Below are 27,949 nucleotides of genomic sequence, written 5' to 3'. Positions count from 1 at the left end.
AGAGAAGAGAAGAGAAGAGAAGAGAAGAGAAGAGAAGAGAAGAGAAGAGAAGAGAGAGAGAAAGGAGGGGCTGGGGATTTAGCTCAGCGGCACAGCGCCTACCTGGCAAGCGCAAGGTCGTGAGTTCAATTCCCGGTACCGGAAAAAAAAAACAAAAAAAGAAAGAAAGAAAAAGAAAACAGGTACCAGGAGAAATCAGTGGGGATCAGAAAATGCAGATGGGGTACCGTGTCTCTTCACAATAACCCACCTTACACTGTAGATGTGTTCTTATTTTTTCCTACTTTTACTTGGCCCCTGCTCAGTTTGCAGAGCCTGTTTTTTCCCTAATCTTTTGTTTTTCTCCTACTTGTAATAAATGTGAAACTTTGCCACTATTCTTAAAAAGGGGGTGAATATGAAGTTGACAACGTGTACTCTAAGACTTGCAAAGGTTTGCAGAGCTACCAGACCCAGACCCCCTCTCAGTAAGGAACTGAAGTTATTTAAGGATTAAATTAAGCCAGGCATGGTGGCACAGGCCTGTAATCTTCCATTCGAGGGGCTGAGGCAGGAGGATCGTTGTGAGTTCGAGGCCAGCCTGGAATACACAGTGAGACTCTTGACTTTAAAAAAAAAAACAAAAACAATGTCAGGTGCAGTGGTGCTCCCTTATAATCCCAGCACTAGGGATGCTAAAGCAGGACTGTCTCAAATTTGAGGCCAGCCTGGGCTACACAATGAGTTCAGCGCTGGCCTGAACTACATAGTGAGACCCTGTTTCAGGGTAAAAACAAAAAGGGGGGCGGGGGTGGTGGTGCATGCCTATAATCCCAGCACTCAGGAGGCTGATATAGGAGGATCGTTGCAAGTTTGACATCAGCCTGGGCTACAAAGTGAGCTCAAGGCCAGGCCAGCCTGAACTGCTGTGAGACCCTGTCTCAGAAAGACCAAAAAAAAAAAAAAAAAAATTAAGTTTTTCAATGTATCTGTTTTATTTGCAAACTACTAAGCTGTTAAGACATAAATACTGTACTTAAATTGTTTGGCCCCAATAAATAAAGAGAACTGTTTATCATTTCTTTTGACCAAGTGCTATGAAAAAATTACTAAAAGCACCATATGGGGCTGGGGATTTAGCTCAGCGGCAAAGCGCCTGCCTGGCAAGCGCAAGGTCGTGAGTTCGGTTCCCGGTACCGGAGAAAAACGAGAAGAAAAAAAAAAAAAGCACCATAAACCAAGAAGGGTCAGAGTCTCCAAGTCAAGGCAATGCTAGTTGCTATAACTTACAGACCTCAAGAGCCTCTCAAGGCAGCCATATGCCTCACCTGGTTGCCACAACCAGCTCAAATTCCAGGGCTCTGGGCAGCATGGCAGCCCCTGTAACCTGTAGCTGTCTTGTCTCGTCTCTCCTGCCCAAAGGGCCCTGGTGTAAGAAGAGAAGCTCACGCTCCCTCCTAGGTGAACATGAGGGTACTCACCCCGGGGCCCGCTGGACTGCAGTGCAATCCCAAGGCACAGGCTTTCTGCAGCCAGGCTTATGTGCTATCAGGCATCGGTCAGCACAGAGCAGTATATACCAGTGGCCTGACACTCCAGGTGGCACTGCCTGTAGTGGCGACACCCTCAGAAGGCCCCCAGGTGCACTGAGGGGTGTCAACAGGATCTTGTGGTGGCCACTTCTCTGTAGCAGTTTCAGGTCTGAGAGCCACCCTTGTTTTCTGCTGTCATACTATCTGCCACTTGCTCTGTATTGCTTTTGGGGATAACAAAACTTGACATATCCAGTCTCCCACCACCACACCAGAACCTGGGCTTTTCCTCTCCCTTCCTGTGCCCCAAGTGTGGCCTGCATCCCCATCAATGCAAGTGATGGCCAAGTCACCCACATCAGGGTGTGCTGGTCTCAACCTAGATCACAGTGGCTACCATGGCACTGTAACAAGCATGTCTTTATTCTGCATTTTGATGCTTGGACATCTGGGGCTCACTGGCCCTGGAGAGCAAATGACTCCTGGAAATAGCATGGCCCTGGCCCCTGCCTTCCTGTGCACACCACACCTAAAGCACTGAGCACCCAGGGCAGCCCTACACCCCAGACCTGCAGAGACTGCTAAATCAGGTGGTCCCCAGGCTGCCCCGACCCCCGGCCCCACTCATTCCTTCCTGTACAGATCACCATGAAGACTCGTGCCTGCCCCGCCCTTCACCTCCAACCCCCACCAACCTAGTGCCCCCCAGATCCCTGTATGGCCAGGCCCTTTTCTTGGATCTGTCAGTGAAAAGCTTCTTCCTCCATGTCTCACTCCATGTCTGTGTCCTGTGCTGGTTAGAACACAGAACTAAGACTGCCCCAGCACCCCATGATCACCCCTTTCTCTGTGTAGACTACTCCAAAAGTGACAGGGGCCACATCTCTCATTCTCTCTTGACCCACATCCCAGAGCCTAATGCCACAGTCATCCCTGTGCCCTCCTCCACATACTCTGAGACAGGGGTAGCTCAGAACCATGGCTCCCATCAGACAAAGTAAGCCAGGACTGACATGGCACAAAGGGGCCTAAGGCTAGGGGATGAGGACAGGCATGAGAACATGGAGTGGAGAAGGCTATGGACTCCAGGGACAGGCATCAGTGGCCAAGGTCCCCACGACTAAACAGGAGCCAACCTCACCCAACCAGTTATATTTCTCTCCAGATGGCACCCGGACACATTCCTCTCCAGCCAAAGCAAGGTGTCAGCAAGATGCTTATTACACTCCTCAGGCATCCACATGATGGAGTGGCTGCAGGACGGCTGTGTTCCAGACCTGGTAGCATCCCAGCCAGCCATGCCCACTAGCTTAAGCCACCCTGGGCCATGTGAAGAGAGCCAATCAGGAGTCAAACTGGGCAGAACCCAGGCACTGCAGGGAGCAGTGTACGACAGGTGTGATGCTACAACTGGAGCACATTCTTTTTTACGTATAAAGTGATGCTTGAGGCTGGGGAGATAGCTCAGTAGCACAGCGCCTGCCTGGCAAGCTCAAGGTCCTGAGTTCGATTCCTGGTACCAAAAAATAAATAGTGATGTTTGAGACATCCAACAAGAAGGTGGAATATATGAAAGAATATATGAAAGGCTTGTTGTTTTTTGTGGTACCAGAAATCGAACTCAGGACCTCACACTTGCCAGGCAGGTGCTATGCTGCTGAGCTATATCCCCAGCCCCTATCCCAAGTCTTTTAAAGGCTTCCCTGTCTCCCTACAGCATGGTTTTTTCCCTTTAGGATCCCACCCAAGGTGCTAGGCACAGAACCCAGGGCCTCAAAAATGCTGGACAAGCATTCTACCATGGAGCTGCACCCCAGCTGTGCTGCCTTTGAATAAGCAGAAGTTCCCACGCTTTCCTTTCCTACAGCTCTGTGGTCTCTGCAGTGTCTCTGTGAGAGCACAGGAAAGGGCTGTGTATCTTCATATGGATACTTACACCAGCCTCAAGCTGCTCATGGCTCTCGGCCCTGGTGTCCTGGGTTAGGGTTAATAGGCAACAATGACGGGGGGCACAACAGTGTGATCACACTACTACCCAAAGTCAGGAAGGACTGGGAGTCCCACATGCAAGTGAGAACCCAGGCAGCCCCAGTCAGCTGCCCCTGTGAGCTGGGAAGGAATTTTCCCAAGGGACCCAGAACCCCTCCCCCCACCGCCCACACCTGACTTTAACCCTGTATAAGGGTGTGGGAGCTCTGGCCTGATATGCAGATCTTCAATGTGGACTGTTTTAAGTCACTATATTCTACCTCCCACTCCCAACAGCCTGCTAGCCATGGCTGCTCATCGAGACTGTAAGCCTGGGTCCCCCAGGGGGCACCCATCATCCTGCCTTCACACAGCTCCCAGAGCCACAACCTACCTCACCTGGGGGGCCCCAGACAGACTCACAGACATATACACATAAGAACTGACTACAACTGCACCAAAGCCACAGAGCAAGTGGAAAAGTGACAGCTCCCTGACACTGAACACATCTGCCTCTGGGTTTTAAAATGAAGTTCCACGGGTTCACGGGAGCCCCAGGCCAGGTAGGTTCCAGACTGCAGGGAACTTACATGGCCTTCACCTCAAGAGGAACTGCCCTAAGAGGCCCCATGGGCCATGCCCTGGATGCAAAGGAGACCACTGGAGATCGGTCTGCCCTCTGAGGTGGAGGCCCCAGAGCTCAGACCCATGCTACCAGTTAGTCCAACAGGAATGAGAGGGCTTGGGGCATGGTCTGCCTTCTCCCTCTGGCCAGACCGTCATCTCTATCGAGGAGCCCTGGGTAATCATGACTATGGAGGAACAAGAAAACAGCCTGTTGCTAGACACAGGTGCAAGTCTCTCGGTCCTTCTTTTCAATCCTGGCCTTCCTTCCAGCCATCATACCTCAGTGAAAGGAGTCACTGGTGAGGAGGTAATATGCTATTTTTGACAACCCTTAGGCTGTAACTCCTTAATAGGTCCCTCTTGCATATCTCTGTCTTCCTGAGAAACCACTCTGAAGATACCACCACGTATTACAGCAGCCACTGATATTTTCCTACTAATCTATCCATAACTGTGTAAAGTTTGTAATGTTCCTATCCTATTTCATAAATGGATGTATGTTTATTATTATGTGTTTCCTACAACAACCATTGAGAATAGTTAATGATTTTTCAATAGGTCACTCATGTATAGCTCTATTTTCTTTAGAAGCCACTTTGAAGATACCAAAGTATAGTACAACAACTCTTGATAATCTCCTACCTCTTTGGTCTCTAACTCAGTATTATTTGTCTATTTGTTTTCCTGAGAAACTATTTTGTAGACAATAATATGTAAAATGATAACCATTGATAATTTCCTACCATTTTGTCTGTAATTTGCTAAGTCCCCCCTATTATTATGTTATCCTTCTTTTATTCTTTAAAATAAAAAAAAATTTAAAAAAAAAAAAAAATTACATGGCCTTGCTTACAACACAGGAGGCTTGGCCACTTCCAGAGGCCACCTCAAGGCCCTGTGCCCTAGACCAGAGCTGCAAACTGTAGTTGGAAGCAAGAAGAGCCAGGGAGGAGAGGGCCACAGGTGAGAGGAGCTTAAGCCAGGTTGTGTGGGCCCAGGATGGCAGCACACAGTGCACCCCATGTCTATAAGGGTTAGGAAGGAAACTCCATGAGACAGGCCCGGCAGTGGGCTCAAGGAGACCAGGGGATCCAGGGACTGACAGTGGCCTTGGCTTTGGCTAGCAGAAGCCCTGGGTCAGGGTCTGAAGCCTGGGATGGAGAGACAGGCAAGGCTGAAGGCCACAGGCCCACCTGTGCTTGTTGGCAGGGGAGACGGCAGGAGGCCACTCCATTGGGCTGTGGGCGCAAACCCAACACAGGAAGCTCTTTGTCAGGCTGAGCTATCAAACAGCCTCCAGAACAAAGCCCCTCTGTCCACATGGTGGCCTCCCCTCCCCCCAAGCACCACCCCCAGGGAAAGGACCAGAGCCCCCAGTGCCTCATCCGGCCCCCACCCCACACACAAGCACATCTATGGCCTGCACAGGAGGGAGGCTGTGTGTACTGCCTGCACTGGGATTTGCAATGGGCCAAAGCAGGAGTGGGAGGGGCACAACTGTATTCTGGGCAGATGTAGGGCTCCCACAGCCATCATCCCCAGGTTTCCCAGCATACCTCTGGTGCAGCTTAGCTCGGCCACCTTGGGCCTGCGCTCCCTCTTTCTACCCAGACAGAGACCTGGAAAGGCGGTAGAGAGGGAGGTAGGCTGGCCCCCTCAGGCAGGCAAGGTTCTGCCATTTATTTCTGGGTCCCCTACAGTCCCCCTCACAGGGAGCAACTATGCCAACTCCAGCGTTGCAGGCCAGGGCTGAAAACTGCATGCATCAGCCCTGTGTCCATTTCCCCAGAACCTGCTCTTCCAAGGAGGCCAGCACAGCCCAGGCAGGTTCCTATGTGTCCATGGAGGGAGGGAGGGTATGTCCATGGGACATCAGCGTCCAGGTGGCAGAATCCAGATGAGGCCTGGCACAGTTCCTGCCAGCCTGGCCAGTTCCTGCCGACACTGTCCCTGCAGCCGGCACAGCACCGCCTCCAGGCTTGCCTCCTGGCTCCTCAGGGCCCTGATCACTTCGGCCACTGGCAGGCCCTGGGCCTCTGCTGACCCAGCCTCGATCTTCACCAGACGGTGGGGCCCCTGAGGCAGGCTGGGGCCCTTGCCCTGTTTCCAGGCCTGCCGCAGGGCCAACAGCTCCCGATCCACAGCCTGCTGCAAGGCCTGTCGCGCTGCACTCCACTCCGGCCCGTGGCCCAGGCCACCAATCTGGACAGAGGGAGCCACAGCAGCTCAGGCTCAGTAGCTCTGTCCCCAGGACACAGGGCTCAGGGCCCTAAAGGTTTCTGGGGCCTCGGGGTAGGCTCCCAGCAGGAGCTGTAACTTCTTTATGGAAAAACAATGGTGCCCAATACCCTCACTCCAGACAGAAGGGGCCACCCGTCACCATCCCAAGGATGGCTCCACCTTTACAGAGCATATGGCCCTATCAACTACAACTGGACCACAGACCCCCAAGCTCCACCCCTAGGCCTTACAAGACCAGCTACAGACCCAGCTGGTTGGTCCAGAGGTACAGGTAGGTGTGGCAACACAAAGAATTCAGAGCAAAGACCTTGGGGCCTCCCAATCAGCAAGCCTACCTGCCACTTTCCAGGTCAGCACAGTCTCCCACCACCACCCTCTGCTACAGCACTTCCCAACTCCCAGGGTAGGGAGCTGCCCCCTGAGGCCATCTCTGGCTCTGGACAATCCTGGGGTTTGAGGCCCCATCCCACTCCAGATGACCTGAGGGAGCCACCTGAGCCTCCAGGGCCAGGGAAGGTGGGCTCACCCAAGGACACAGGACATGGCCTAAGCCAGCCTCATCCCTGGGCTGGAGGAACAGCCTAAGCAAGCAGGCACAGGGAACACCCTGCTCTTCATGGAGGCCTACTGAGAGCTGAGGGAAGTCTTCCTGTGGCTTGCATTAAAACACTTCCAAAAAAGAAAATGTGCCAGGCATGGTATAGTATGTCTATAATTCCAGCTACTTGGGAGGCTGAGGCAGGAGGATCACAAGTTCAGTGTCAGCCTGGGCAGCTTGGTAAGTTTTTTTAAAAAAGGACTGAGGACATAGCTCAGTACTCCCTGGGTTTAAAAAAAAAAAAAAAAGAAAAGAAACAGAGTAGCATTCAGCACTTGTACCCAGGAACCTTCCCAGAGGTCCACTGGACATGGGGCAGTGGCCACCACAGGAGGCAAGAGGCACAGGCGCCAGACAGCATGTGGAAGAGTTACAGGCAAGGTGGAGGGATGCCTACATGGGTACCAGGGGGCAAGCCATGCAAGGTAGGCTCACTCCCTCTCCAGGATCCCTTGAAGAACAAGATTCCCATCAGGCGGTCTGGGGGCATGGAGGGCTGCTGCAGTGGGCTGCGGAGACCCCTCACTGTGCATCTCCTTGCTTTGCTGTAAAGTGGTCCAAGTGCATCACCTATCAAGTCTAATCCAATTAAACCAGGTACTCTAACTAGTAGCTCAGTTAAAGGGTCCACTGTGCCCAGGAATCAGTCCTGTGTGGGATGGGGTGGGGCTTCTGAGGGGTAGTATAAGGGCTGGAGGGGGCAGTACCTGGTGAATGGGGTCTGCATGGGCAGGCCATCTACTGAACCCCTTTAGGGCCAAGGCTACTGAACCTGGAGGATGAGGCCCAGTCAGGTGGGTAGTGCTCACCTGGGTCTCCCAGGCCTGGCGCCGGCTGAGCACCTCTTTGCGCAGCAACTCCTGCAGGGCTTGCAACTCCTCCTTCAGGGCCTGCAGCTCCTGAGCCACCAGCTCCAGCTTGCCACGCCCATGCTCAGAGATGCTGGGCTGGAATGTGGGTACAGCAGGGTCCTCCGAGGGACAGGCACCCAGGACCGTATCCTGCAGAGACCCAAGCAAGACAGTGTGTGCCAAGAACAGGCCTCTAATTGATGGGATCAAAGGTACAAAGGCTGAGGGGACAGTGGTGGCAATCCTACATATGCAGAGTCCAGGAGGCAAAAGCCCGACATCTATGGGAACAAGGTAGGGCCAGAAGACAAGCCACATCCTGGGCAAGACCCAGACTCGGTCACCAAGCTTCCTCAGGGTTCCTCTTCCTGTCCAGGAGGTGGCAAGACCTTCAAACCCCCAATGTGTGGCCACCACCCAAACAGGAAAGGGAGGGGGCAGCATGGCATCCTCACCATCCACTGCCAGAAGACCAGCTCATAGCGCCGCCACTCCAGAGCCGCCTCCAGCTGGGCATTCTCCTGCTCCAGTGCCTGCAACAGCTGCAGAGCAAGCAAGCTGGACACTTCTGCCTGCACCAGGCTCCCTGCAGGCAGCTGCAGGGCCTAGCCCCCAAGGTACCTAAACATCTGCCTGAGGGCTTCAGGTCCCTTCTGAAGGGAAGAGTGGCCCTAAGCTCAACCAGGCCCACCAGTCCACTCTTCTGATCACACCCATGGTCTCCACACCTGCCCTATGGCTGATCCTAGGTTTAGGGCTTACCCAGGTGCCCTTCTACTGGACAGCTCTGTCTCACACCCCTGACTGGGGGTTGCACAGAGGAGGCCCAGGAGGAGGCTGCTAGCCTCAGGGGCAGGTGAACCCCCTTCCCTCTAATTCTGGGAACTCCAAAGGCTGAGAGGACTTTGCATCTGGCTTAAGTGGGAGGTGGTGGGGTTCAGACACAGGTGGAGAACAGGGCTGAGCTCTACAGGGAAGGATGGGGCCAGATCAGGTCAGGAGCCCTCCTCTCTCCCCCTACTGCACAACGTACACACACACACACACACACAGAGGCTGGCCCAGGAGATGCCTAGCACATCTCTGCCTTCAGGGCATCTCCCAGCCTGACTACAGCTAAGATCCCCTCAACCACTCCCTCCACCCAGGATACCTGGGTGGGAACTCCCAACCTGAGGTGTCCTTTCCAGACACAGATTACCCAGCACCTGACTCCTCCTTTGAGAGGACAGGGAGTTGGTGATGTGTGGGCTTGGGGCCCTCTAGATGCCCAGTGCATGACAGGTCTAGCTCCCATGGAAGGAAGACAACCTATTCATGGAACTTGTACCAGGGCCTCAGGCTACTGGACAGGGAGGGGATCCCTGCTAGACAGCACATGCCAGGCCCTCTTCACCTGAATACCCTACCTCCAGCTCTACAGAGAGGCAGATAGCAGACCAAGGGGGTGAGGTGGGGGGCAGTTCAAGGGGAGTGGCCTTAAATGCCAGCCCCTGCCAGCCCATCCTAAGCCTGCCACAGCAGAGGCAAAGTAAGAGACAGACAGGAGCAAGTATACAGAGTGAAAACACTAAACCAGGCTGGGCAGGCACAGGAAGAAGCACATGGCCGCTTCACACCCTGCTTCACCCCCAAGGATAGCCACCTCTCTGCCTACCTCCCTGGCAGGGACATGAAAGGCTACAGGCTCCCCTGTGACCAGGAAAAGTGCTCAGCTACCCAACAGCATGCCTGGCACCACACCAGCCAGAGATCCTTCCAGAACCTCTTGGGACATGGCCTGACAGTGCAGGTCCTTCAGGTAGGTCAGGTTCAGGCACTGGCCAGCTGCTCCTCCAGAACTTGGGAGACAACCATGGCCCCAGGCAACCCCCACTATGGTCTCTGAGAGTCCTACAGCACCAACATACACCAGCCTCTAAACAAGGGGCATCTCAGCCCCACCTCACCCCAGCCACACGCCACACAGAGGGTCCCACAGAGCAGTCCCAGGCAAGCCCAGACTGAACCTGGCAGCCTTGGCTTTGTTCCAACCCAGGGACAGGGGCTGAGTCACTTCTCAATGAGGGACAAAGCATATGGGGACACCCAAATGCTGCCTCAGCACCTGCACATCAAGCACAGGCCCTACGGGAGCTGTGCCAGCTGGCACCAGACTAGGCAGGTGCTACCAAGGGGCACCTCAGCTACTGTGGAGTCCACAGTTGCCCAGAGCATTCTCTAGGCAGGGATCTTCAGAAGCCCTATGGACAATGGAGATCAGGAGGCAAATCACCTGCCTCTGGCCCTCGGTCCCCATCCGACCTGCCCAACATTCAGGACAGCCTGGAGGTGAGGCCAAGTCTCAGGGGTGAGGAGGAAAGAGAGGAGGGGACCAGGCTGGGAGGGAGGAGATGGCTGCAGTTGGTTCCAGTTCTCCTGCCCAGTGGGACATACCAGGGCTAGATAGCCTAAGCCACAACTCAGGATGCCCCAGAGCCCCACTCTAAGTAACAGTCAGCCCTGGCCCTGTCCTGGGAGCCCAGAGATGAAGCTGGACAAGAGAAAAGAAGCAGTGGTAAAGGTGAGAAGAAAAGAGGGGGACAAGTCAGTGGGAGAGGGGTTAGCACAAGTAGGGGGAACTGGACATTCTGGGGAAATGCCTCAGACAAAGCAAATACCTGGGGTCTCACAGCCTCTCAGGTTCAATGCCTGCTTTCCTTTACATCTGTGCTCTGCTGGGCCCAGCCTTCTGCCTGGGACCCTAGGACCGTATCACCTGGGGCAGCCAGCCTGGAAGGCAGTCAGTGCCCATGGTCAGCAAGCACGACTGAGGCCACCAGGCCTGCCCTCCTTCGGTCAACCCTTCCCAAAGGCCCTAGCTCTGGAGGCAATCATCTCCTCCCTCCCAGGTGATACCCCCATGCATTCCAGGTTCAGCACAGACCTGAAGCAGGATTCCTTCATTCCAGCAGCCCTTTGCTAAGCCAGTTGCCAGCCCCGCCTGGCCAATGTCCCCCTTGGGCCGCCCAGTCTGCCCAGGGGCCAGGCATACACACAATACCTGCCAGATGCCAGGAGAGGTAGACAGTCCTCAAGCAGGGAGAGGACTGGAGGACCCTTTGTCACCCATAACAGCAATGACTGAGCTTGACAGACACCCAGAAACAAGCACTCCTCAAAGTTAGACACCAGCTCCAGGTCACCACAACAGGCTTTGCCCCGCTGCGGGTGGCACCCACCCCAGCACCTGGTCAGTCCTCACCTGCTGGCTGCCCTCTGGGTCCCTGAGCATCTCTGTTTCAGTGACAGACAGGTGGCCAAGGTTCCGGTCACTGTGGCAGCCCCACGTGTACATGTGGATCTGAAATGGACAGCACAGACCCCAGGCTGTGTGGATAACAGTGCCCTCAGCATCAGGCCTCCTGTGGGGAGACTTTGCCGAAAGGAGTGATTGATTTTTTTTTTTTTTTGTCTTTTTGAGACAGGGTCTCGCTATGCAGTTCAGGCTGGCCTTGAGTTCACTTTGTAGCACAGGCTGATCTCGAACTCGCAAGGATCCTCCTGTCTCAGTCTCCCAAGTGCTGGGATTACAGGCGTGTGGCACCATGCCCGGCTCCAAAGGAGTGATTGAAATGAGCATGAAACGGGGCCTTGGGAACAAAGTTCCCAGGATCCTATGGAATCTGCATTAAGTTTAGAGCAGATCTGCAGGACAGCAGTCAGCAAAATCAATAATAAGTTATTCTCGGAGATGTTTGCTTTGGCCATTGTGTACCCTCTGCTCTACTAAGCTTGTTTAAACTAGGCTGACATTTGTCACATAACAAACCATCCCATTCCTTCCCTGTCCCCTGGCCAAAACTCCTATACAAGTGTTGCAAGTGGCTTTCTTTTATATCTTTGTTCTCATGTCCTTGATTTACAAATAAATAACTTACAGAGGTCTCAGCTTGTTGCTATTTCTCTGAGGCTTTCTCATATAGAGCAGCAGCCTCTGTGAGCCTCTCAGTGACTGAATTAAGTCTTGTCTCTAAGTAATCTTTACAACCTTTACACCACCATGGCTGCACACTGTAGAGTCCCCACCACCATGACAGACAATGAAAAAAAGCTCAGAGAAGCCACACCTCACCTGAGGCTGGGCAGAACAGGGCTGGGCTCAGGACAGCTCCAGCATGCTGGGGCCCCACAACCTCCCAGTACCTTCCCACCCCAGAAATCTCCCCAGGGGTATGGAACAGTGGAGCAGGGCACTCCATTCTGTCTGCAAAGTGGCAGGCTCTTGATGGTGCAGATCGTCCACAAGGTTTGGGGCAGGAGAAATAGCGTCAGAACAGCACAGCAGAACCCTCAAGGCCAATGATGAGGACACAGTGAACACCTAGCTATGGGGGCACAGGAAAACCCCCATGTGAGGCCAAGAGGCAGCACAGACATTAACAGGTTTGGGCCACTAGGGCCAAGACCAGTCAAGAGAAAGCGAGTGGCCTTGGGAGAAACTGTTGAGACCTCTGTGGGGGCTGTCAGCCCTGACTTCATGCTTATCATGTCACTGGGCTGCTGGGCCCACACAAGTCACCCCTGACAGCCTTCACAGGGCCCTACAAGAGGCCCCTACAAGTCAGACATTCAGGAAGCAGAGCCAGGAGGATCATGAACTCCAGGCCAGCCTGAGCACTTACTGAGACCTCTTCTCAAAAAAAAAAATAAAAAAGCTACCCTGCCCCAATTCACCCATACTCAGGATGGGGTGGAGGTGCCTTTCTTCCTCAAGGCCCAGGAAGCAGAGTTCGTTCCTCTGTGGAAGCCATTCCCAAATTTGTTGATGTGGAATCTAAAGGCCACAGTGACTTCTGGTGATAAGAAAGACCATCCTGTAAGTTCTGTGACACCAGCTTCCACTCTACCAGCAGGTTGAGAATTCTGACTACTAACTAGCCCCTCCCTGGACCACCTAGAGCTGAGGGCTCAGGCTCCAGAGGTGCCAATCTCCACCATCTCCAGCCAGTCCACACATTCAGCTGGAACCCTGGGCTCAGCCCCACCAGGCCTGGTGCACAGGCCACAGGGAAAGGCAGACTGGGGCCTGGACACAGGGGAGCTGCCCTGATAGGAAGCCATGTGCCCATCCTACCTTGCTCAAGAGGGCACACTGCTCCTCCTGACTGCAGATCAATTGCTGCCACTGGAACCGCAATTTTCCCATCAGCCACTGCAGACAGCGGAGGTCCACAGGGCCCTCTGCATCCATTTGGGGTGTAGCCAGGCCAGGACTGGCCAGGACCTCACACTGTAGGGGAACAAGTGTCAGGCTGTGCTTGCTCCACTTCTGAGGGAAAGATGGGGAAGGATTCTGCCTCACAGGTCCAAGCCTCCCAGCTCAGCTGGCCCAGGGCTGCCCCAAAATCACATGCAGGGAGGCTGGCCCTGCCTGGCCTTGCTGTGGCCACAGGGACACTGGAGAACCTGAGATTCTTCGCAGGCCTGGCCCAGCTCACCCTAACTCTATACCCACCTCGAACGTGGGCACCTGGTCACCCAGTTTCACACAGGTCTGAGCCAGCAGCCACTCTAGCAGGGGCCCTCGGGCCAGAAGCCAGGAAAAGGCCAGCAGCAGCTCCCTGCTGCCCTGGGAGCCGTCCTCAGGGAGCTGTGCCAGAGCTGGCCTCGGGTAGCCGTGGGAGCAGAGCACTGCCTTCACCCAGCGGGCTTGGGCTCCTGGAGGAGACCACCATTTAGGGGGACCCCCAACCTCGATGTGTCACCACCTGAGGCCTTTAAGGAACCCACAGACCCCAAACAGTGGCCCTGCTCACAGGGAACCATGGGAAGAGGGGCTAAGACTACCATCAGGAAGAGGAGTGGGCAGGGTCAATGCTACCCAGGTGAGCAAGGCCAGCGCCCGCCTGCTGGGCGTTGCTTTGCCTGAGGCTAAACTTTACATAACCGGGTGTGCCCACTGCCGCAGGAGTGCAAGGAAAGGTTCTGAAGGGCGTGGCCTGTGGGTAAGCCCTCTGGGGGCGGGGCCTACCCGGGCCTAGCGAGGCGGCCGCTCTGTCCGCTAGGAGAGGCGCTAGCAGTCGGAAGAGGAGCTCCCAGAGCGCTGGGGCCTGTGGCACACAAGGAGCGGGCAGTCAGCGGGGCCGGGCGGCTCCCTGCTTCCGCCCAGGACCACACCCTGCCCGGAACCCGCCCCGCAAGCCTCACGGCCTCTGGACGGTCGAACTTGGCGCGGCGGAAGATCTCGGGGCAGGGCCCGGTTGGCAGCGACCGACTTAGCGTGGCTATGGCATCCAGCAGTGTCCTGGCCCCAGCCCCCGCCCGGGCCGAGGCCTCTTCGTCCACCCGGCGCCGCCGCCTCCCCATGCGGTCTGCAGCAGGCCTCCTTGGATCGCCCGCCAGGGTTCCCGCGCCCAATCACTGCCTCCCAGGTCCAGCGACCAATCACTGTCGCGGCCCGGTCGTCCCCACACCCGCCGCCCTGGCCCCGTGAGCGGTGGACCTGGCCTGCGGTGGACCTGGCCTGCGGTGGCTGTCTGTTCTAACCCCGCTGAATCACTTCCGGGCTCCGGGGGTGGGCCTTCAGTGCAAGTAGCTGTGTCGGGTCCGAACTCTGGAGCCAATCTTCGCCCGACACCCAGCCTCGCCCCTAGCCAGCCAATCAGTGTGTCGCGCCACCAGTCGCCTAGCAACCGCGGGGGAGAACACCGCCTGCTAGGGGCTGAAGGGGGCGCAAGCGCCAAAGGCCCCTCTGGAGCCACAGAGGACCGCGGAGCTTGGCCCCACCCAGCCGGGCAGGCGCCCTATGCGGAGCCTCCCCGGGCCCCACTGCTCGGGGGCACGCAGGGGCCCGAAGCGCCTCCTCTCAGAGCAACTGCCTGCGGTGCGCAGGAGCGCCGCACACCTGTCCGAGCTCCACTAGGAGCAGCACGGACCCCTCGCCCCCATGTCCGGCCTCAGTTCCCTCTGCCCAGCCCCACCTGCTTCCTCCCCTTGCCTATCACCTAGAAGCTCCCCCGCAAGGCCCGGATGTGCATCCTGGACCGAAGGACAGATGGAGGCGCTCTTGCGCGCCTTCCAGCCCGCCAGACTCGCTACCGCCGGGTTCTCGCCTGCCCCGCGCCCCCGCCCCCGCCCCCGGAGAGCGGCCCGCGCAGGGACGGGGAGAGCCTCCCTCCAGCTCAACCCGGACGCCTATAGGTTTCGTTTCCCCCGCCCCTGGTTGGTCTCTCGGGGCTCTTCCTTTACCCAGGCCAGGCGGACCCCACTTCCCGGAGGCCTCCACGAGTGGGCAATGCACCCGAAGCCTGTCCCAACTAGGACCTTGAGCCGCCCGGGGGCGGGAGTCTCACAGGTGGTACCCTGGGGTCAGGAACCGCAGCCCCACACCGTATCTGCCAGGAACCTCTCTAGACTCCTGGTGTAGCTGGCCCTCAGTCCCCGTGGGGCAACCGGAAGCTCAGACCTGCTCCGAATCCCAGTTCTACCTGTCCCACCCCACCTATTGTGCAAAGCTTTGCTACATCTCCTAAAGTTCCAAAATCACCTATCTCACACTCACAGATGCATGCAGACTACCCTACAGATCACCCCGGTGGCTCCTGCCCTACCACTGGCCAGAGTGAAGCTTTCTGCACTGTTCAGTTACAGCGGTGACCTCCAGGAGCCAAGGAGGGAGGGCCTGTAGTGGGCGGGAGTCTGACACATGGTCACCAATGAGAGTTGACCAGGAATTTCCAGAAAGTCCCCTCTGCGGCCCACAGCCAGGACCCAAACCCCATTAGTGTGCCAGGCCACCGGAAAAGTCCCTGGGCAGGGATGAAGCCCGAAAAGGAACTTTACATCTGGGTCCCCACTGCACAGCTGTACACACCCCTTGAAAAGAGGTCTGAGGGGCTGGGGATTTAGCTCAGCAGCACAGCGCCTGCCTAGCAAGTGCGAGGTCGTGAGTTTGATTCCCGGTACTGGAAAAAAAAAAAAAGAAAAGAAAAGAGGTCTGTCCCAGGGGCACAGGAACTGGGGAGGGGTGGCAGGAAATGGGAAGGGGCCAGGCAAGGAGGCTACACCACAACTCCCCAAAGCCTCTCAAAAAAGGAACCAGCACAGTTCCAGCAGATTCACAACCTGACCTGGGCTAGGACGGCCTTGAAGCCCAACCCACTCCAGTTACCTCTGGCCCTTTGACCCCAGCCTCACCTTGGGCCAGTACCACTCAGGGCACGCATACCTTTGCAGGTCTGGGTATTGAGAGGCCTGGACTCTTGCCCTACACAGGTGACTCCACCCAGTGCTGGCTGAGTAGGAAGAACACAGGCACTCCCAGCTCCCCCTTAACCCCACCCACTGATCATGCGTGGGTGTGCAGTCTGCGTGCCCACGCATACACACACACACACACACACAAAAGGCCTTCCAAGTGTTCAGGTTTATTGAAGACATGAGGGGCTGCTGGGAGCCCTGGATCTCTGGGGATAAGGCCTGGTATCTGTCTGGATGACCAGTGGCCCAGCAGGTAGCCACGGATGGGGTCTCTGAAACCTGTACAGAGAGACAGGGACAGACATGAGCATAACTCTAAGCCTGCCACCAAGCCACACAGTCAGTCCCCAGGCTGGGAGGGTTGATGGCACTTCAGGCAAGGCTATACCTGGGTCTACTTGAAGGTGTGACTCTCAGCGCCACCCCGCCCAAAGCCTGGAGAAAAGAAGGGTCAGTGGGTTAAAAGGCAGGGCTTCATACTGGGTAAGGGTCCCAGACCCGGGTCCTCAAAGCGTACCTTTGGGCCCAAACATGGCAGAGTAGCAGGGGTGGTTGCAGTAAGGCTTGCCTTCATGCTGCAAAGAGAGCAGCTGTGAGGGAGGACTTCCCCCATACCGGCCCCTCACCCTGCCAAACTGCCCCCACCTACCTCAGAGTGACCCCCAGAGGTCAGCGTCTTTCCACACTTTTCACACTTCAGGCAGGACCGATGCCAGTCCTTGCCCATCGAGGTCACCCGCTCCGCTGCAAAGCAGACCCCCCTGCGTCTCTGCTGGGTGGCAGGCACATCCACCCCTTGCACACTTGAGCTCCCGTCCACCCACCGGTTTCTCTACCTCTGCCAGCCTGCCAGCCTTCTCCAAGTGGAGCCCTTCAGTCCCCTCAGCCAATCCAAACAAACCAGAACGGCCGTTGGCCTCTGGGTCACTTCCTGGGAAGCTCGAGGGCGTGGCCCGTGGGGCTGATGCATGCGAAGAGACACCCCGCCTCAGGGATGGGGGTGCCCAGCCCCAGGGCCTGGGTCAGGCTACTACGGTTAAAGGCTCTTGCCGCAGCCCGGTGCAGGGCAAAGCCTGAGGTGCCCTTCTCCCTCTTCCTCCCTTCCGTGTGCGCCCTGAGGTGCGCGGGGCAGGAAGACGGGCGCTGGGGACCCAAGCGGGGCAAACTGCGCCGGGGGCGGTGGCTTCTGCGCCTGTTTCCGTTTGGTGCTAGGGGGCGGCCCAGTCCGCTCCTTCCCGCCCTGCGGGAACTCTGCCCAGGACGCGCCGAGAAGCGGGTGGAGTCGGGGACACAGTGGGACCAGGAGACGGGGGAGTAGAGGTCAGCAACCCCAAAGACCGGGAGTGCATGGAGTCGCCCGAACAAGGAGACCCAAGATGAAGATCGTGAGGGACAAAGGGACTTGGAAACAGAGGGTCACAGAGACAGGGAGATTAGAGGCGGGGAACACAGGCAGAGATGCCGAGTAGGCAGAGACGGCAGGACCGTCGAGGCAGGGGTCCCCACCCTCCCACCCCGGCTGTGCCGGGCCCTGGCACACACACACCCACACCCAGTGATCGGCTTTAGCCCCCGGGTCTTCCTCTCCAAGCTCGGTCACCCCGGGACGGCTTCCGCGTCGGGCCTGGCGGCACGCTCACCAAAATACACCTCCTTCTCGCACTTGGGGCACTTGGGCATGGCGGCGCGTCCAGGACAGGGACTACAGCGGACCTGCAGATGGCTGTGGGCGCGGGACGGGGTGGAACTCTCGGGTCCGCGCCTTTGAGGGACCCAGGGGCCCCGCCCCTGATGCCCCGCCTCCTTGCCCCGCCCCCGAGCCCAGACTTGGACCTCGGGAACTCGAATGGAGGCGGGCCAGCGGCGAACTGTGGACTGTCCACGCGCTCCCCGGGCGGGACCCGTCTGGCGAGGGAAGAGCGGGGGTGCGGGGACCCCGGGGATCCCTGGGGCAGGGTGCTTCGCAGTACCCGCCCAGGCGCATCTCAAGGTTCCTGTGAGCCAGCGGGCAGGAAGATGTGCCCCACCCCAGGCCACAGGATGCCCCTGCGAGAGTCCGAGGTCTGTGGGAGCCAGGGAGGGCATAAGGTCACTTCTAATTCGCAGAAAGCAAATTAACATGTGAGAGTCTCCTCACACTTTGTGTTCCCCTAGGAAGAGGCTGAGGACACTGAACCTCAGCACTGCTGGGGTCTTCCAGCCCACCAGGCCCAAGGGGCCATCCAACCTCTGCCTGCTCCCTTCACGCCACTGCTCTCCCAAATCTGCAGATCGCAGCAGGAACATCCCTGGGGAACTTGGAAAAGGGAGCTCCAGGCAGAGCAACTCCTCCACAGGACAGCAGAGGCTAAATCTGGGGGCCAATGAGCTGGGGGCAAGGAGGGGAGACCACCCCTAGGCTGCCTCAGAGATTCTCAGGTGGGGAGGGTATCTTATCTCTGGGAAGCGCCCAGCACTCAGATCGGTCCAAGTCCAAGCCCAGCTAAGGTGGAGGCCGCCCAGCTGGTGCCAGGCAGAGACTGTCCTGTCCTGCCCTGAGAATGAGGAAGCCTGAGGGGCCATCCAGGCCCATGGAGACCTGAAGGGTGGGGCCTGCAGCCTCCCAGAGGGGTTCCTGGGGTGACCTCCTTAGCTCAGACCTCTTCCTGGGTGGAGTTCAGTTTAAAAGTCCAATGCTGGGTCACAGCCAAGTAGCATATTGATAGACCCCTCTCCTTCCTGCTCTGTGGACCCCATACCCGAAGGAGCCATCCGCCACACACACACTCCCAGCCCCCAAGGCCTTCCCCTTGCCTTGTCCCTTCAGCCACTCCTAGCTAGCCTCCTCCTCACCCGACACATCCACCTCAAAAAAAAAAAAAAAAAAAAACGAAATGTGAGAAGGGGTTGTAGCTCAGCAGCACAGCCTGCCTGGCAAGCACAAGGCCTTGAGTTCAATTCCTGGTACCAAAACTAAAGTCTGGCTGGGCGTGGCAGCATTTACCTGTAATCCCAGCACTCAGGAGGCTGAGGCAGGAGGATCACCATGAATTCAAGGACAACATAGTGAATTTAAGGTCACCCTGAATGGCATAGCAAAACCCTGTCCCAAAACCAAACCAAACCAAACCAAAGCAAGATGTCAGAGCCAGATGTGGTGGTGTACCCCTGTAATCCCAGCACTCGGGAGGCTGAGGCAGGAGGATGGTTGCAAGTTCAAGACCAGCCTGGGCTACAAAGTGAGCTCAAGGCCAGCCTGAACTACATATGGAGATCTTGTCTCAAAAAGACAAAAACAAAAACACCAAGATGTCACTTTGGCCATCCAGGCGCCTTCCTGCAGTAATGCAGACCACTCTCCCCAGCCCCCTGTGCTCCACCCTGACTGCACCCGAGTATCCCCCTTCCCCTTTTCCTGAAGCCCACTGCATACTGTCACCTCCAGGCCTGGCTCAGAGTGAGGGGAAGCCATGGTTGGTCCCATCCCAAGATCCCCCCTAGACCAAGGCATCACATGTCCCTCGCAAAGGCCACAACTCCAGGGAGTCCCCACCCCTGTAACCAGGGCTCTTCTCTGCCCTCCCCCTCCAGCCTCTCTCAGGGCATAGCTCTGTCTGAGGTGGGTTGCCCCCCCGTGCTCTGCTGGGCACAGGCACCTCTGGGTGGCTCCTGGTCTCAAAGCCACCAGCCCAGCATTGCTTCACGTCTTCTCCCATCCCTTGGGGTCTTCTCACAGGTCTAATAACAAGGAGGCAAATCCTGACTTCCCAGTCACCTGACCCCCTTGAGTAGCACAGCTCTAGGGAGACAGGGGCACAGCCAGGACAGAGATGCAGACAAACGGACAGAGGCATCAGGGAGAGGAGCACTGGGCAGAGTCCCAGCTGCATGGGAGAAGACAGGAGGTCCTCAGCATACAGTTCCCAGGTACCCACGGTTTCACTGCTCTAGGAACCCAGGGCATCCAGCACATGACTCCACTTTAGGTCTATGCACACCTGAGCCTAGAGCCTGGGTGCCACACACACGTGTCCTAAAGCCTGCAGGCATCCTGTCTGGCTCCTTCAGGGATGTGGGGTCATATATGGGATCCCAGCACACATGGCCATATGTTTTGCCCAACTTCACCCACCAGGCTCCAGGACAGGTGTCTCAGAGCTTCACCCAGGTGACATTTGCTGGGGCAGGTGGGCAATGCTTCAATCCTCAGCCCCTTCCACTGCCCCACGCAAAGGAGGATTCCTTTCACACCCAGACTGCAGCCCTGCCCTGCTAGGGAGCCCCCCGAAACCCTTCATGAGTCCTTCCTGGCCACCCCTGCTGTTGTTCTCATTACCATGGTCATGGAGCAGGGGAGAGATGCCAACGGGGGCAAGGGCCATGGGCCACTCGTGTGTTGGTGTACAGTAGTTTTTGCAGAGGCACACACAAAGACACACACAGATACGCAGATACAACCACATTTACATAGGTATACACAGAGACACAGACACATGCAGACAGGCACAGACATGAAGACAAGTATATAACTCACACACACCAATGCACACACACACACACCATCCCTGGATCCCTCCCAAACTCCAGCCACAGGCTGACATGGCCTCAGTGGCCCTTTTTTCCTCTGCTCTCCACCCACCTTTCTGCCTGTTGGTGCGGCTCTAATCAGTGGCAGCCCCAGCTCTGTCCCCCACCCAGCAGCCAACCCCAAAACCAGTACCTCTAGGGTACCTACACAGGTGCAAGGCCACCACTCCTCCTGCCAGGGGTAACCCTGGACCACTCCATCTCTGCCCCTGCCTGTGCCGGAGCTCTCCCCTCTACACACACACACACACACACACACACACACACACACACACAAGGAAGGCAGAGTAGTGAGAACAAGACCGTGAGCTCCCTGAGGGCTGCCTCAGGGCCTGTGCCTAAATGTTCAGCCTTTATAAAGACACTGAGAGCATGGAGACCTGGGGGAACTTAGGGTTCTTTCCAGGCTGCTGGCCTCCTGTCTGCACACACCCTTGCGCCCCCTACCGGCTGGCTAGAGAAGGCAGGGCTGGGTCCAGTGACCCCTGAGGAATCCCCACCACCCCCACCTAGAAAGACGCCCCTCCCACGGCAGAGCAAGGTTCCTGTCCTCCACTCCACCTTCACCCAGCACCTAGCCCAGGGCCCTGCTGAGAGTATGCACAGGTAAGAAGAACCCCCCCGGGTTGCAGACCAGCCTCTGGCACTGAGGTCCCAACACAGGCTACAGGAAAGTGTGCAAGGGTGAGGGGAAACCCGCTCAGTTCCCAAGTCCACCTCCCAACACCCATCCTCCCCCCAGGAGCAGTCCAGGACAGTCACAGTTCCCAAGGCCTATTTTCAGCAGCTTGTCTCCAGGGACCCCGAGCTGGCCAGGGGTCTGGCCCCGGGTGGGCCTGCTGGGCCAAGGCCCATGGCTGGGTGGGGAGGGCAGGACGCTACCTCACAATTGGGCTCCTTTACCCTTCAGGCCCTGTACCCCAGTGCCAAGTGCAGGACAGCTCAGGCTCCTCTCCAGGCGCCAGGTAAGGAGGGTAATGTGGAAGGGTGGGGGCTCCCAAGCAGCTCCTTCCCCAACAGGGCTGCAACCCTGCCTGGCCTTTAGTCAGGCCAGTGGGTACCCTTCCTCTCCCCCTCCCTCGAGCCTGGGCCTAGTGCCCAGCCTCTTCCTGGAACCAAAGCCTCAGAACGGCCTCAAATTCCAGCCTCACCGTCCAACAGCTGAGGTCCTATTCATGGCCCCAAGCCCACTGCAGAGCCATCCAGGCCCTGGGAAATAGCTACTCACACCTGGCCGCCCTGGTCCCTGGCCAACCTTCGCCTGTGCCCACCAGCAGCCTCAAGCTAGAGGCCCATGGTGATTTCCTGCTCCTCGGTCCACCAGGTTAAAACCAGCTTCCAGTGAGCTGGACCTAGGGGCAGCAGGGCATTGTGCCACTACTCCGAGTCCTACAGAGGTTCTGGAAAGAACCTGAACAAGATGGGGCCTTCAAGGAGCCAGGGCTGGGGAAGACGCCAGGCTTGCTGCAGGGTCACCGGCCAAGGAAGTTGGGTGGGGCCTGGAGGATGAGCCCTAGGAACAGAGGCTCTGGGACTTGGGCAGTGGGGATGTAGGGGGCATGGACTGATCCCACCCACTGAGATGCCCTGAGATGCCTATATGGGAACTCCAGCTAGGATCCCACCAGCACAGGAACAGCCCCAGGCAGAGAGGGGTGTCTGGGAGCATCTTGAAGAGGCTCTCTAGTGAGCCCAGTGTCCTAGGACAGTGCTGTGCAGACAGCTGGGGCAAGATTCCTTGATGGTCCCCGCATGCAGCTCCCAGAGGGCCTGAAAGAGGACAGAGGTGGTCAGATGGTATTTTGCAGTCAGTTTGGCTGGGCGAATGTCCAAGAGTAAGGCTGGTGGGCAACCTCCTGGAGAGGTGGGGAGAACTGGATCCCTGGGCAAAGCACCTAGTCCCCCCTCCTCTCCATCTTGTGGGGGGGATTGGAGCTGATGCCACCAAAAGAGCCACCGCCCAGCAACAAGGCCCAGACAAACAGTAGCAGCAACGCCCTGGTTTCCATGGCAACCCCTGGGAAACAAACAGCAGCGTCATCTTCCCCAGCAGGAAACGGTCTGGTCCTGCCTGCTCCTGCCTGGGTGGGGGAGCACTGCTGGCCACAGGGCTAAGGGACAGATCTGCTGATCTCAAGGCGAGACCGCAGTCTCTCAGCTCCACCCAGCCCAGTGAAGTTTCTTGCCCTGATTTGGAGAGGGCCCCCTCCATGCTTTCCTCCCACCCGACAGAGGGCAGAATATCGCCCTGCATCAGGAGTCTGAGACAGAAGGGTGGGTTCCTGTGTGGTGAGCTCTGGGCTGAACCTGACACTGAGCCTCCTTGTGGGTAAGGGTCCCAGCTGTGTCTCTGAACAGGAGTCCACACTGATACTTGCTTCTACCTCTCCTCCACAGGGGAAATGTGCTGGCTACAATCCAGGCTGCCTGGGGGGCAGCAGGAGCACTGCCGGACACAGAGCCAGCCTGTGTCCCACACCCAGGGACAGAGACACAGATGCTGCTTGCAGGATGATGGGCCTGGCTTCCAGCCTCAGTCATGCCAGCCTGTGGCCCGCAGGATGGCTGCAGAGACCTGAAGGACACTCTGCTCTGTGAGGCAGAGACATGGAGCCCCTTGCTCCAGGTGGGCGACAGTGTGTGGTGCCCAAATTGGAGCAAGAGCCGGAACCCAGGGCCAGTCCAGCAGTGGGGCAGCAGCTGAGCCAAAGGACAAGGTGCGCCCTCTTGTGGGCATCCTCAAAGTGGCAGGTAGAGGGAGCACCCAGCTGTAGGTCCCCAGGTATCCAGAGCAGAGTCTGGGTCACATGCGGAGCCCAGACAGTTTCCTTTATCGTTCTAGACCCAGCTACCTGGGCAGAGACAGGCTGAAGCCCCCAGTCTCTCATCTAAGATAAGCCATCCCCACCGGCTAGAGGCCAGCCAAGTAAAGAAGGTGCCATCTTGGGAGGGACCAGACCTGTCCTGGGTACACCCCTCCAACCTTCCAGGACTCCATCTCAACCCTCAGCTGCCCACCTACCCCTCACCAGTGTGCCCCATTCTCTGCACAGGATGCCCCCCTCGCTGGTCACCTGTCCTACCCCAGGCTCCTGGCTCTGCTTGCTGCTCTTTCCAAGGTCTGGATCCAGCTGCAGGAATCACCTTCCTGGGGTCTCAGCATGAACCCCACCCCACCTGCCCTCAGCCTGGACCCTCTCTGGGATGCCCACTCCACCCAGTCCAGCCCTGCTAGATGCCTACTGACCTCATTGCTGGTCCCACTGGCCAAAATAGGTCCTTCCCAAACACCTCTGAACCCCACCTCAACCAGGGGCCCTGGCTTGGAGCACGAGTGGACAAGAAAAAGGGACACTGTCTAGAGTCACACACATCCCACAACCACAGACACAGAGCTAGGTCCTGTGATCCCCAACCTTTATTGACAGCAAAAGTCTCAGAACCAAGTGTGAGCTACGTGAAGGGGGACAGTGTGGGGGCCAGGCAGAGGAGTGACCCCAGCCCTAGGGATGCCGTGAGCATGTGGCCATCACCGGCAAGCTGCAGCATAAATAATACTGGTGGGCAGGCGAAGGCAGCAGGAGGAGGGCAAGAAAGCCACCTCGGAAAGCCACCGGGGTCATGTGGACACAGAGGACATGGAGCACGATGGGGCAGGGGAACACACAGAACAGGCAGACACACAAGGAGGTGTGATATACAAGACCCTATGATGGGGACACAGCAGGGCATGGGCTGGGATTGGGCAGCTCTGCAGATGGCCCCTGCCTCCTCCTCCTGGCAGGCGGGATGTACTGAGGCAGGGCTAGGCAGTGGGTCACTGTCCCCCACAGAGCCAGGTAGAGGGTCCAGGCAGGGTCAGCAGGAGGCAGGTGGGCTTCAACCCCACAGAGGGCAGGGGCCTAGGGCTGAACGGTGCCTTCAGGGTCTCTGTCATAGATGTAGCTGCCCACGGCCCCAGTATTCACTCCTATGGAGATAGGCAGCTGGAGCGGCCAACCAGGGACAAGCTGGGGCCTGGGCAGGAAGAAGGAGTACCTGTACCCTGCACCCCCAGGCTATACTCACCCTTTGGTCCGAAGAGGATTCCGTAACAGGGCTTGTGGCAGTAGGGCTGGCCATCATGCTGTGGGTAGGATGGGGACAACAGCACTGGGCACAGACCCTTCTCCCCATTCCCCAGAGGTGGTGATACCATGACCTGTGGTCTCCCAAGAGCCCTGCAGCTTCAAGGCCAACTCAGGATTGCTTACCTTGGGGGTCTCCCGGCCCCCAACCCTCCTGGGTACTCAACCTGTGCTCACCTCTGCATGGCCACCTGGCGTCAGAGTCTTGGCACAGCGCTCACAGCGCAGGCATGGCCGGTGCCAGTCCTTGCCCAGGGACGTCACTTTCTCTGCTGCAAGGGAAGGAAGGGCAGATGACAAGGCCCCCTACAGACTCCCTGGGGCTGAGTAGGGAGGGGCGGGGCCACTCACCAAAGTAGACCCTCTTGTTGCAGCGAGGACACACGTTGGGCTCCCCAGTGAACGTGGTCACACTGGAGGCTACAGGCAGATGGTGTCAGTACGGCCAAAGAACCCTGGCACCACTGCAGCCCCACCAACTCCCACTCTGGCACCCAAGGACCCTACCTCTGCTGGGCCCCCTCGGGGGGCCACTGGCCTTCCGTTCCTCAGCGCGGGCCGCAGGGGCCTCAATGGGGCCAGTGACTGGTGCGCCCTCAGAGACGGGCTTCTCATAGATGTAGGAGCCCGCACCACCAATATTCACACCTGCAGGTGTTAGGGGGTCGGACAGTGGCCAGGGCACACAAACCTCACCACACCCCGGCTTTCTGAGAACCACAGGACCAGAGAATCCACACTCTACCAGGACTGCTGGGGTCAGCTTATGCCACTTACCTTTGGGTCCAAACAGTGTGGCGTAGCAGGGTTTGTGGCAGAAGGGCTTTCCATCATGCTGGGTGGAAGGCAGTCAGGGATCAGGCTGCAGACCCAGCTCCCTCCCACCTCCTCCTGCCCCCGCAGTTCCCCTTCCCTGCTCACCTCTGCATGGCCCCCTGGTGTCAGTGTCTTGGAGCAGCGCTCACACTTGAGGCAGAACTTGTGCCAGTCCTTGCCCAGGGAGCTCACCTTCTCCGCTGCAAAGGGGTGGGGGTCAGATTCCCTACACCCACTGGCCCGGACTATCCTCCCTATGCCCTAGTTCAGGCACCTGTCACCTTTCCAGGTCTGCTGTGACTCCTGGGCTGCCTCTCCTCAAAACCTGCTCACTCTCCCTGGAATACCTGTGCCCCCACATCTGCTTTCCCTACACCTATCCTTCCATCCCCGACAGCCCCTCCCCAAAAGGGCCCAGAGGGGAGGCCCTGGGTCTCCTGTCTGGGCTTCAGGAAAGCTAATCCTCCTCCCATGGGACCCCAGGCAGGACCCCATCTGTCTATATTTGGCCTCCTCTTCCTAAATCCAGAGATCTCCCCCGCCCTGCCGCCTCCAGTTGCCGCCTGGGTGCCAAAGGTCTGAGGCCAGCTGCTGAGGATCAGGTGCCTGCCATCCCCACCCTGTGGGGGGATGCTCAGCCACCTCCCAATGGACGGAAGCCAGGCACCCTCACGGGGCTGAGGCAGGAAAAGGGTGGAGAGTAGGGCAGGAAGAAGGGCTGGAGCAGAGCCGGAATTCCACAGGGAAGGGGGCAGACTGGAGGCGTGGGGAGGAGGTTGTCACCAGCTAGGCTCCAGCCGTCCTGCTGTGCAGCACTGGCACAGGGCCCCCTCTGAGCTGCACAGAGTGACCCCTCCCTGGCCAGGCCTCCCGTGGACACCCCCACCAGGACACCGCCTACCGCAGAGGCACAGGGGAGCTGCTCTGAGGCAGCAAACCTGGATCTTCCAGGTGGCCCTAGTGGGTCCGACTCCTGCTCTACAAGGCCCTGAGGGAAACTGGTGGGCATGGCCCACTGGGCCCCCTCCTGAAACACCTCCCCCTCCTCATCTCTCCACAATACAGGGCAATATCCGCTCGGTTTCCTCCAGGGCTCTGTCTGCGCCAGGGTAGGCAGGGCCAGCTGGGAGGAAGGCGGGCTTGGCTTCCATACTGCCCTGGTGTCCTCTGGTAGCACTGCGATAAGAAGGTTGTCGGGATGGCCGTCGGTGGCTGTGGCAGCTGCAGTTCACGGCTGCCAGAACTATGCTGCCCTAGCCAGCTCTGGGACATGGGCCATGTTGGGGCAGACAGCTGACCTGCAGACCGCTGGCTGGGTCAATGACTACATTACAGAATGGAACTGGGACCAGGGGATCAGTTGGGAACAGAGGATCGATCAGACTAATGGCTTTGAGGGAGCCAGCTCCCTGCCCAGCATGGCATCCTGAGGTCCCCCTGGAATGTTCTCACTGAGGGTCCACTCCACCGTGGGCTACTGGGGCACAGGATCCTGGAACCCCTGCCAGTGCCTCGCCACTGCCTCAGGAGGATAGAAGCCAGCTGGGTCTGAGGGCCTGTGTTCCCGCTGAGAGCCCAAGTGCAACGCTTTTCCGGGTTGCCTGTTGGACCAGGCCCCAGACAGCTCCAAGCTGGCAAGGCCTAGGGCAGAGAGGTGGAGGGCCTGGAGACTATCCCCACCCTGAGCCCTCTCTGGAACCAGGAGGGTCAGATTCTGGGCTAGCTCCTGAGGAGGCAGCAGGAAGCCCCTGGGCCTTCCAGGCCAGAAGCACTCCCAGCAAATCCGGGTCCTCCCCCTGGGAACAGCAAACCACTGTGTGGCTTCCCCTCCTCCAGTCGGCAGGGAAACGCACAGGCCACTGACCATTGTTCCTACGATGACCAGGGAAGGGACCCTGATTGTCCGGCCCTTCTTCCAGCCTCCATTCGAGCTGGCCCCCTCTGTCCCTCCACAGCAAAGTAGAGAGAGGGTCAGCCAGAAGGAGCAGAGCAAGGGGTGCCGCCCAAGGACCACACCGACCAGGCCAGGGGGCTGTGAGCGCGTGGGGGACGGGGCGCTTCGGGGCAACGGAGGGGGGATCAGCCCTTCCTGTCTCCCTGCACTTGAGCCCGTCCGTCCGGACCTCTAGGAGCCCGGGATCCTGGCCACCTGCTCCCCTCTGAAGCTCGCGGGACCTACAACTCACTTCCATCCCCGCTCCACCCCAGCCACCTCCGCGGGAACCTGTCCGGGAACTCGCCCGGAGAGCGAACGCGTTGGGACACGCGGGAGGCGGAGGCTAAGGTCGCCCCCGCCTGGAGAGAATCGAGACGCCACTGGCCCTGGCCCCGCGGCCCGTGGAGACGTTGAAGGGGCTAGAGTCACGGCTCGGACCATGTGCTGGCGGGCAGCAGGTCCGGGGG

The 27,949-nt window shown here is 58.0% G+C and overlaps 3 protein-coding genes across 5 annotated transcripts in view; all 3 read right to left on the bottom strand.

Annotated features, from left to right (window-relative positions):
• Positions 1 to 5,732: 5,732 nt before the first annotated feature.
• On the bottom strand, positions 5,733 to 14,526 carry LOC102010092 (chromosome unknown open reading frame, human C14orf80). Of its 2 annotated transcripts, none has more exons than XM_005410878.2 (8): positions 13,986 to 14,506; positions 13,810 to 13,888; positions 13,294 to 13,496; positions 12,913 to 13,068; positions 11,041 to 11,139; positions 8,252 to 8,338; positions 7,755 to 7,946; positions 5,733 to 6,308 (listed from the first exon to the last, which is right to left on the bottom strand). In XM_005410878.2, the coding sequence occupies exons 1-8, from the start codon at positions 14,142 to 14,144 to the stop codon at positions 5,979 to 5,981; spliced, it is 1,305 nt and encodes a 434-aa protein (XP_005410935.1). In that variant the 5' UTR covers positions 14,145 to 14,506; the 3' UTR covers positions 5,733 to 5,978. The 2 variants fall into 2 exon arrangements, with proteins under 2 accessions (XP_005410935.1, XP_005410938.1); XM_005410881.2 differs by lacking the exon at positions 5,733 to 6,308 and adding an exon at positions 7,151 to 7,490 and having other exon boundaries at positions 13,986 to 14,526.
• Positions 14,527 to 16,184: 1,658 nt separating this feature from the next.
• On the bottom strand, positions 16,185 to 18,906 carry Crip1 (cysteine-rich protein 1 (intestinal)). The gene is made up of 5 exons (XM_005410877.2): positions 17,678 to 18,906; positions 16,687 to 16,781; positions 16,555 to 16,612; positions 16,426 to 16,472; positions 16,185 to 16,316 (listed from the first exon to the last, which is right to left on the bottom strand). Exons 1-4 carry the CDS (start codon positions 18,156 to 18,158, stop codon positions 16,432 to 16,434), a joined length of 675 nt encoding a protein of 224 aa, XP_005410934.1. The 5' UTR covers positions 18,159 to 18,906; the 3' UTR covers positions 16,185 to 16,316; positions 16,426 to 16,431.
• A 362-nt stretch (positions 18,907 to 19,268) lies between these two features.
• Positions 19,269 to 27,949, bottom strand: part of Crip2 (cysteine-rich protein 2) — a 9,933-nt gene continuing 1,252 nt past the window's right edge. The window contains exons 2-8 of one of the 2 annotated variants that reach the window (XM_005410875.2): positions 25,652 to 25,746; positions 25,508 to 25,565; positions 25,238 to 25,378; positions 25,082 to 25,150; positions 24,908 to 25,002; positions 24,672 to 24,729; positions 19,269 to 22,373 (exon numbers count right to left, since the gene is read on the bottom strand). In XM_005410875.2, coding sequence (XP_005410932.1) covers positions 22,117 to 22,373; positions 24,672 to 24,729; positions 24,908 to 25,002; positions 25,082 to 25,150; positions 25,238 to 25,378; positions 25,508 to 25,565; positions 25,652 to 25,746 — 773 coding nt within the window. In that variant the 3' untranslated portion in view covers positions 19,269 to 22,116. Of the gene's footprint in view, positions 22,374 to 23,999; positions 24,574 to 24,671; positions 24,730 to 24,907; positions 25,003 to 25,081; positions 25,151 to 25,237; positions 25,379 to 25,507; positions 25,566 to 25,651; positions 25,747 to 27,949 lie in introns of those variants that run through there. The other variant, XM_013507873.1, reaches the window with a different exon arrangement.

Source organism: Chinchilla lanigera, unplaced genomic scaffold (genome assembly GCF_000276665.1).
Source record: "Chinchilla lanigera isolate Chin_1 unplaced genomic scaffold, ChiLan1.0 scaffold00137, whole genome shotgun sequence".
Taxonomy (NCBI): domain Eukaryota; kingdom Metazoa; phylum Chordata; class Mammalia; order Rodentia; family Chinchillidae; genus Chinchilla; species Chinchilla lanigera.
This window is presented reverse-complemented; position numbering and strand designations above follow the sequence as displayed.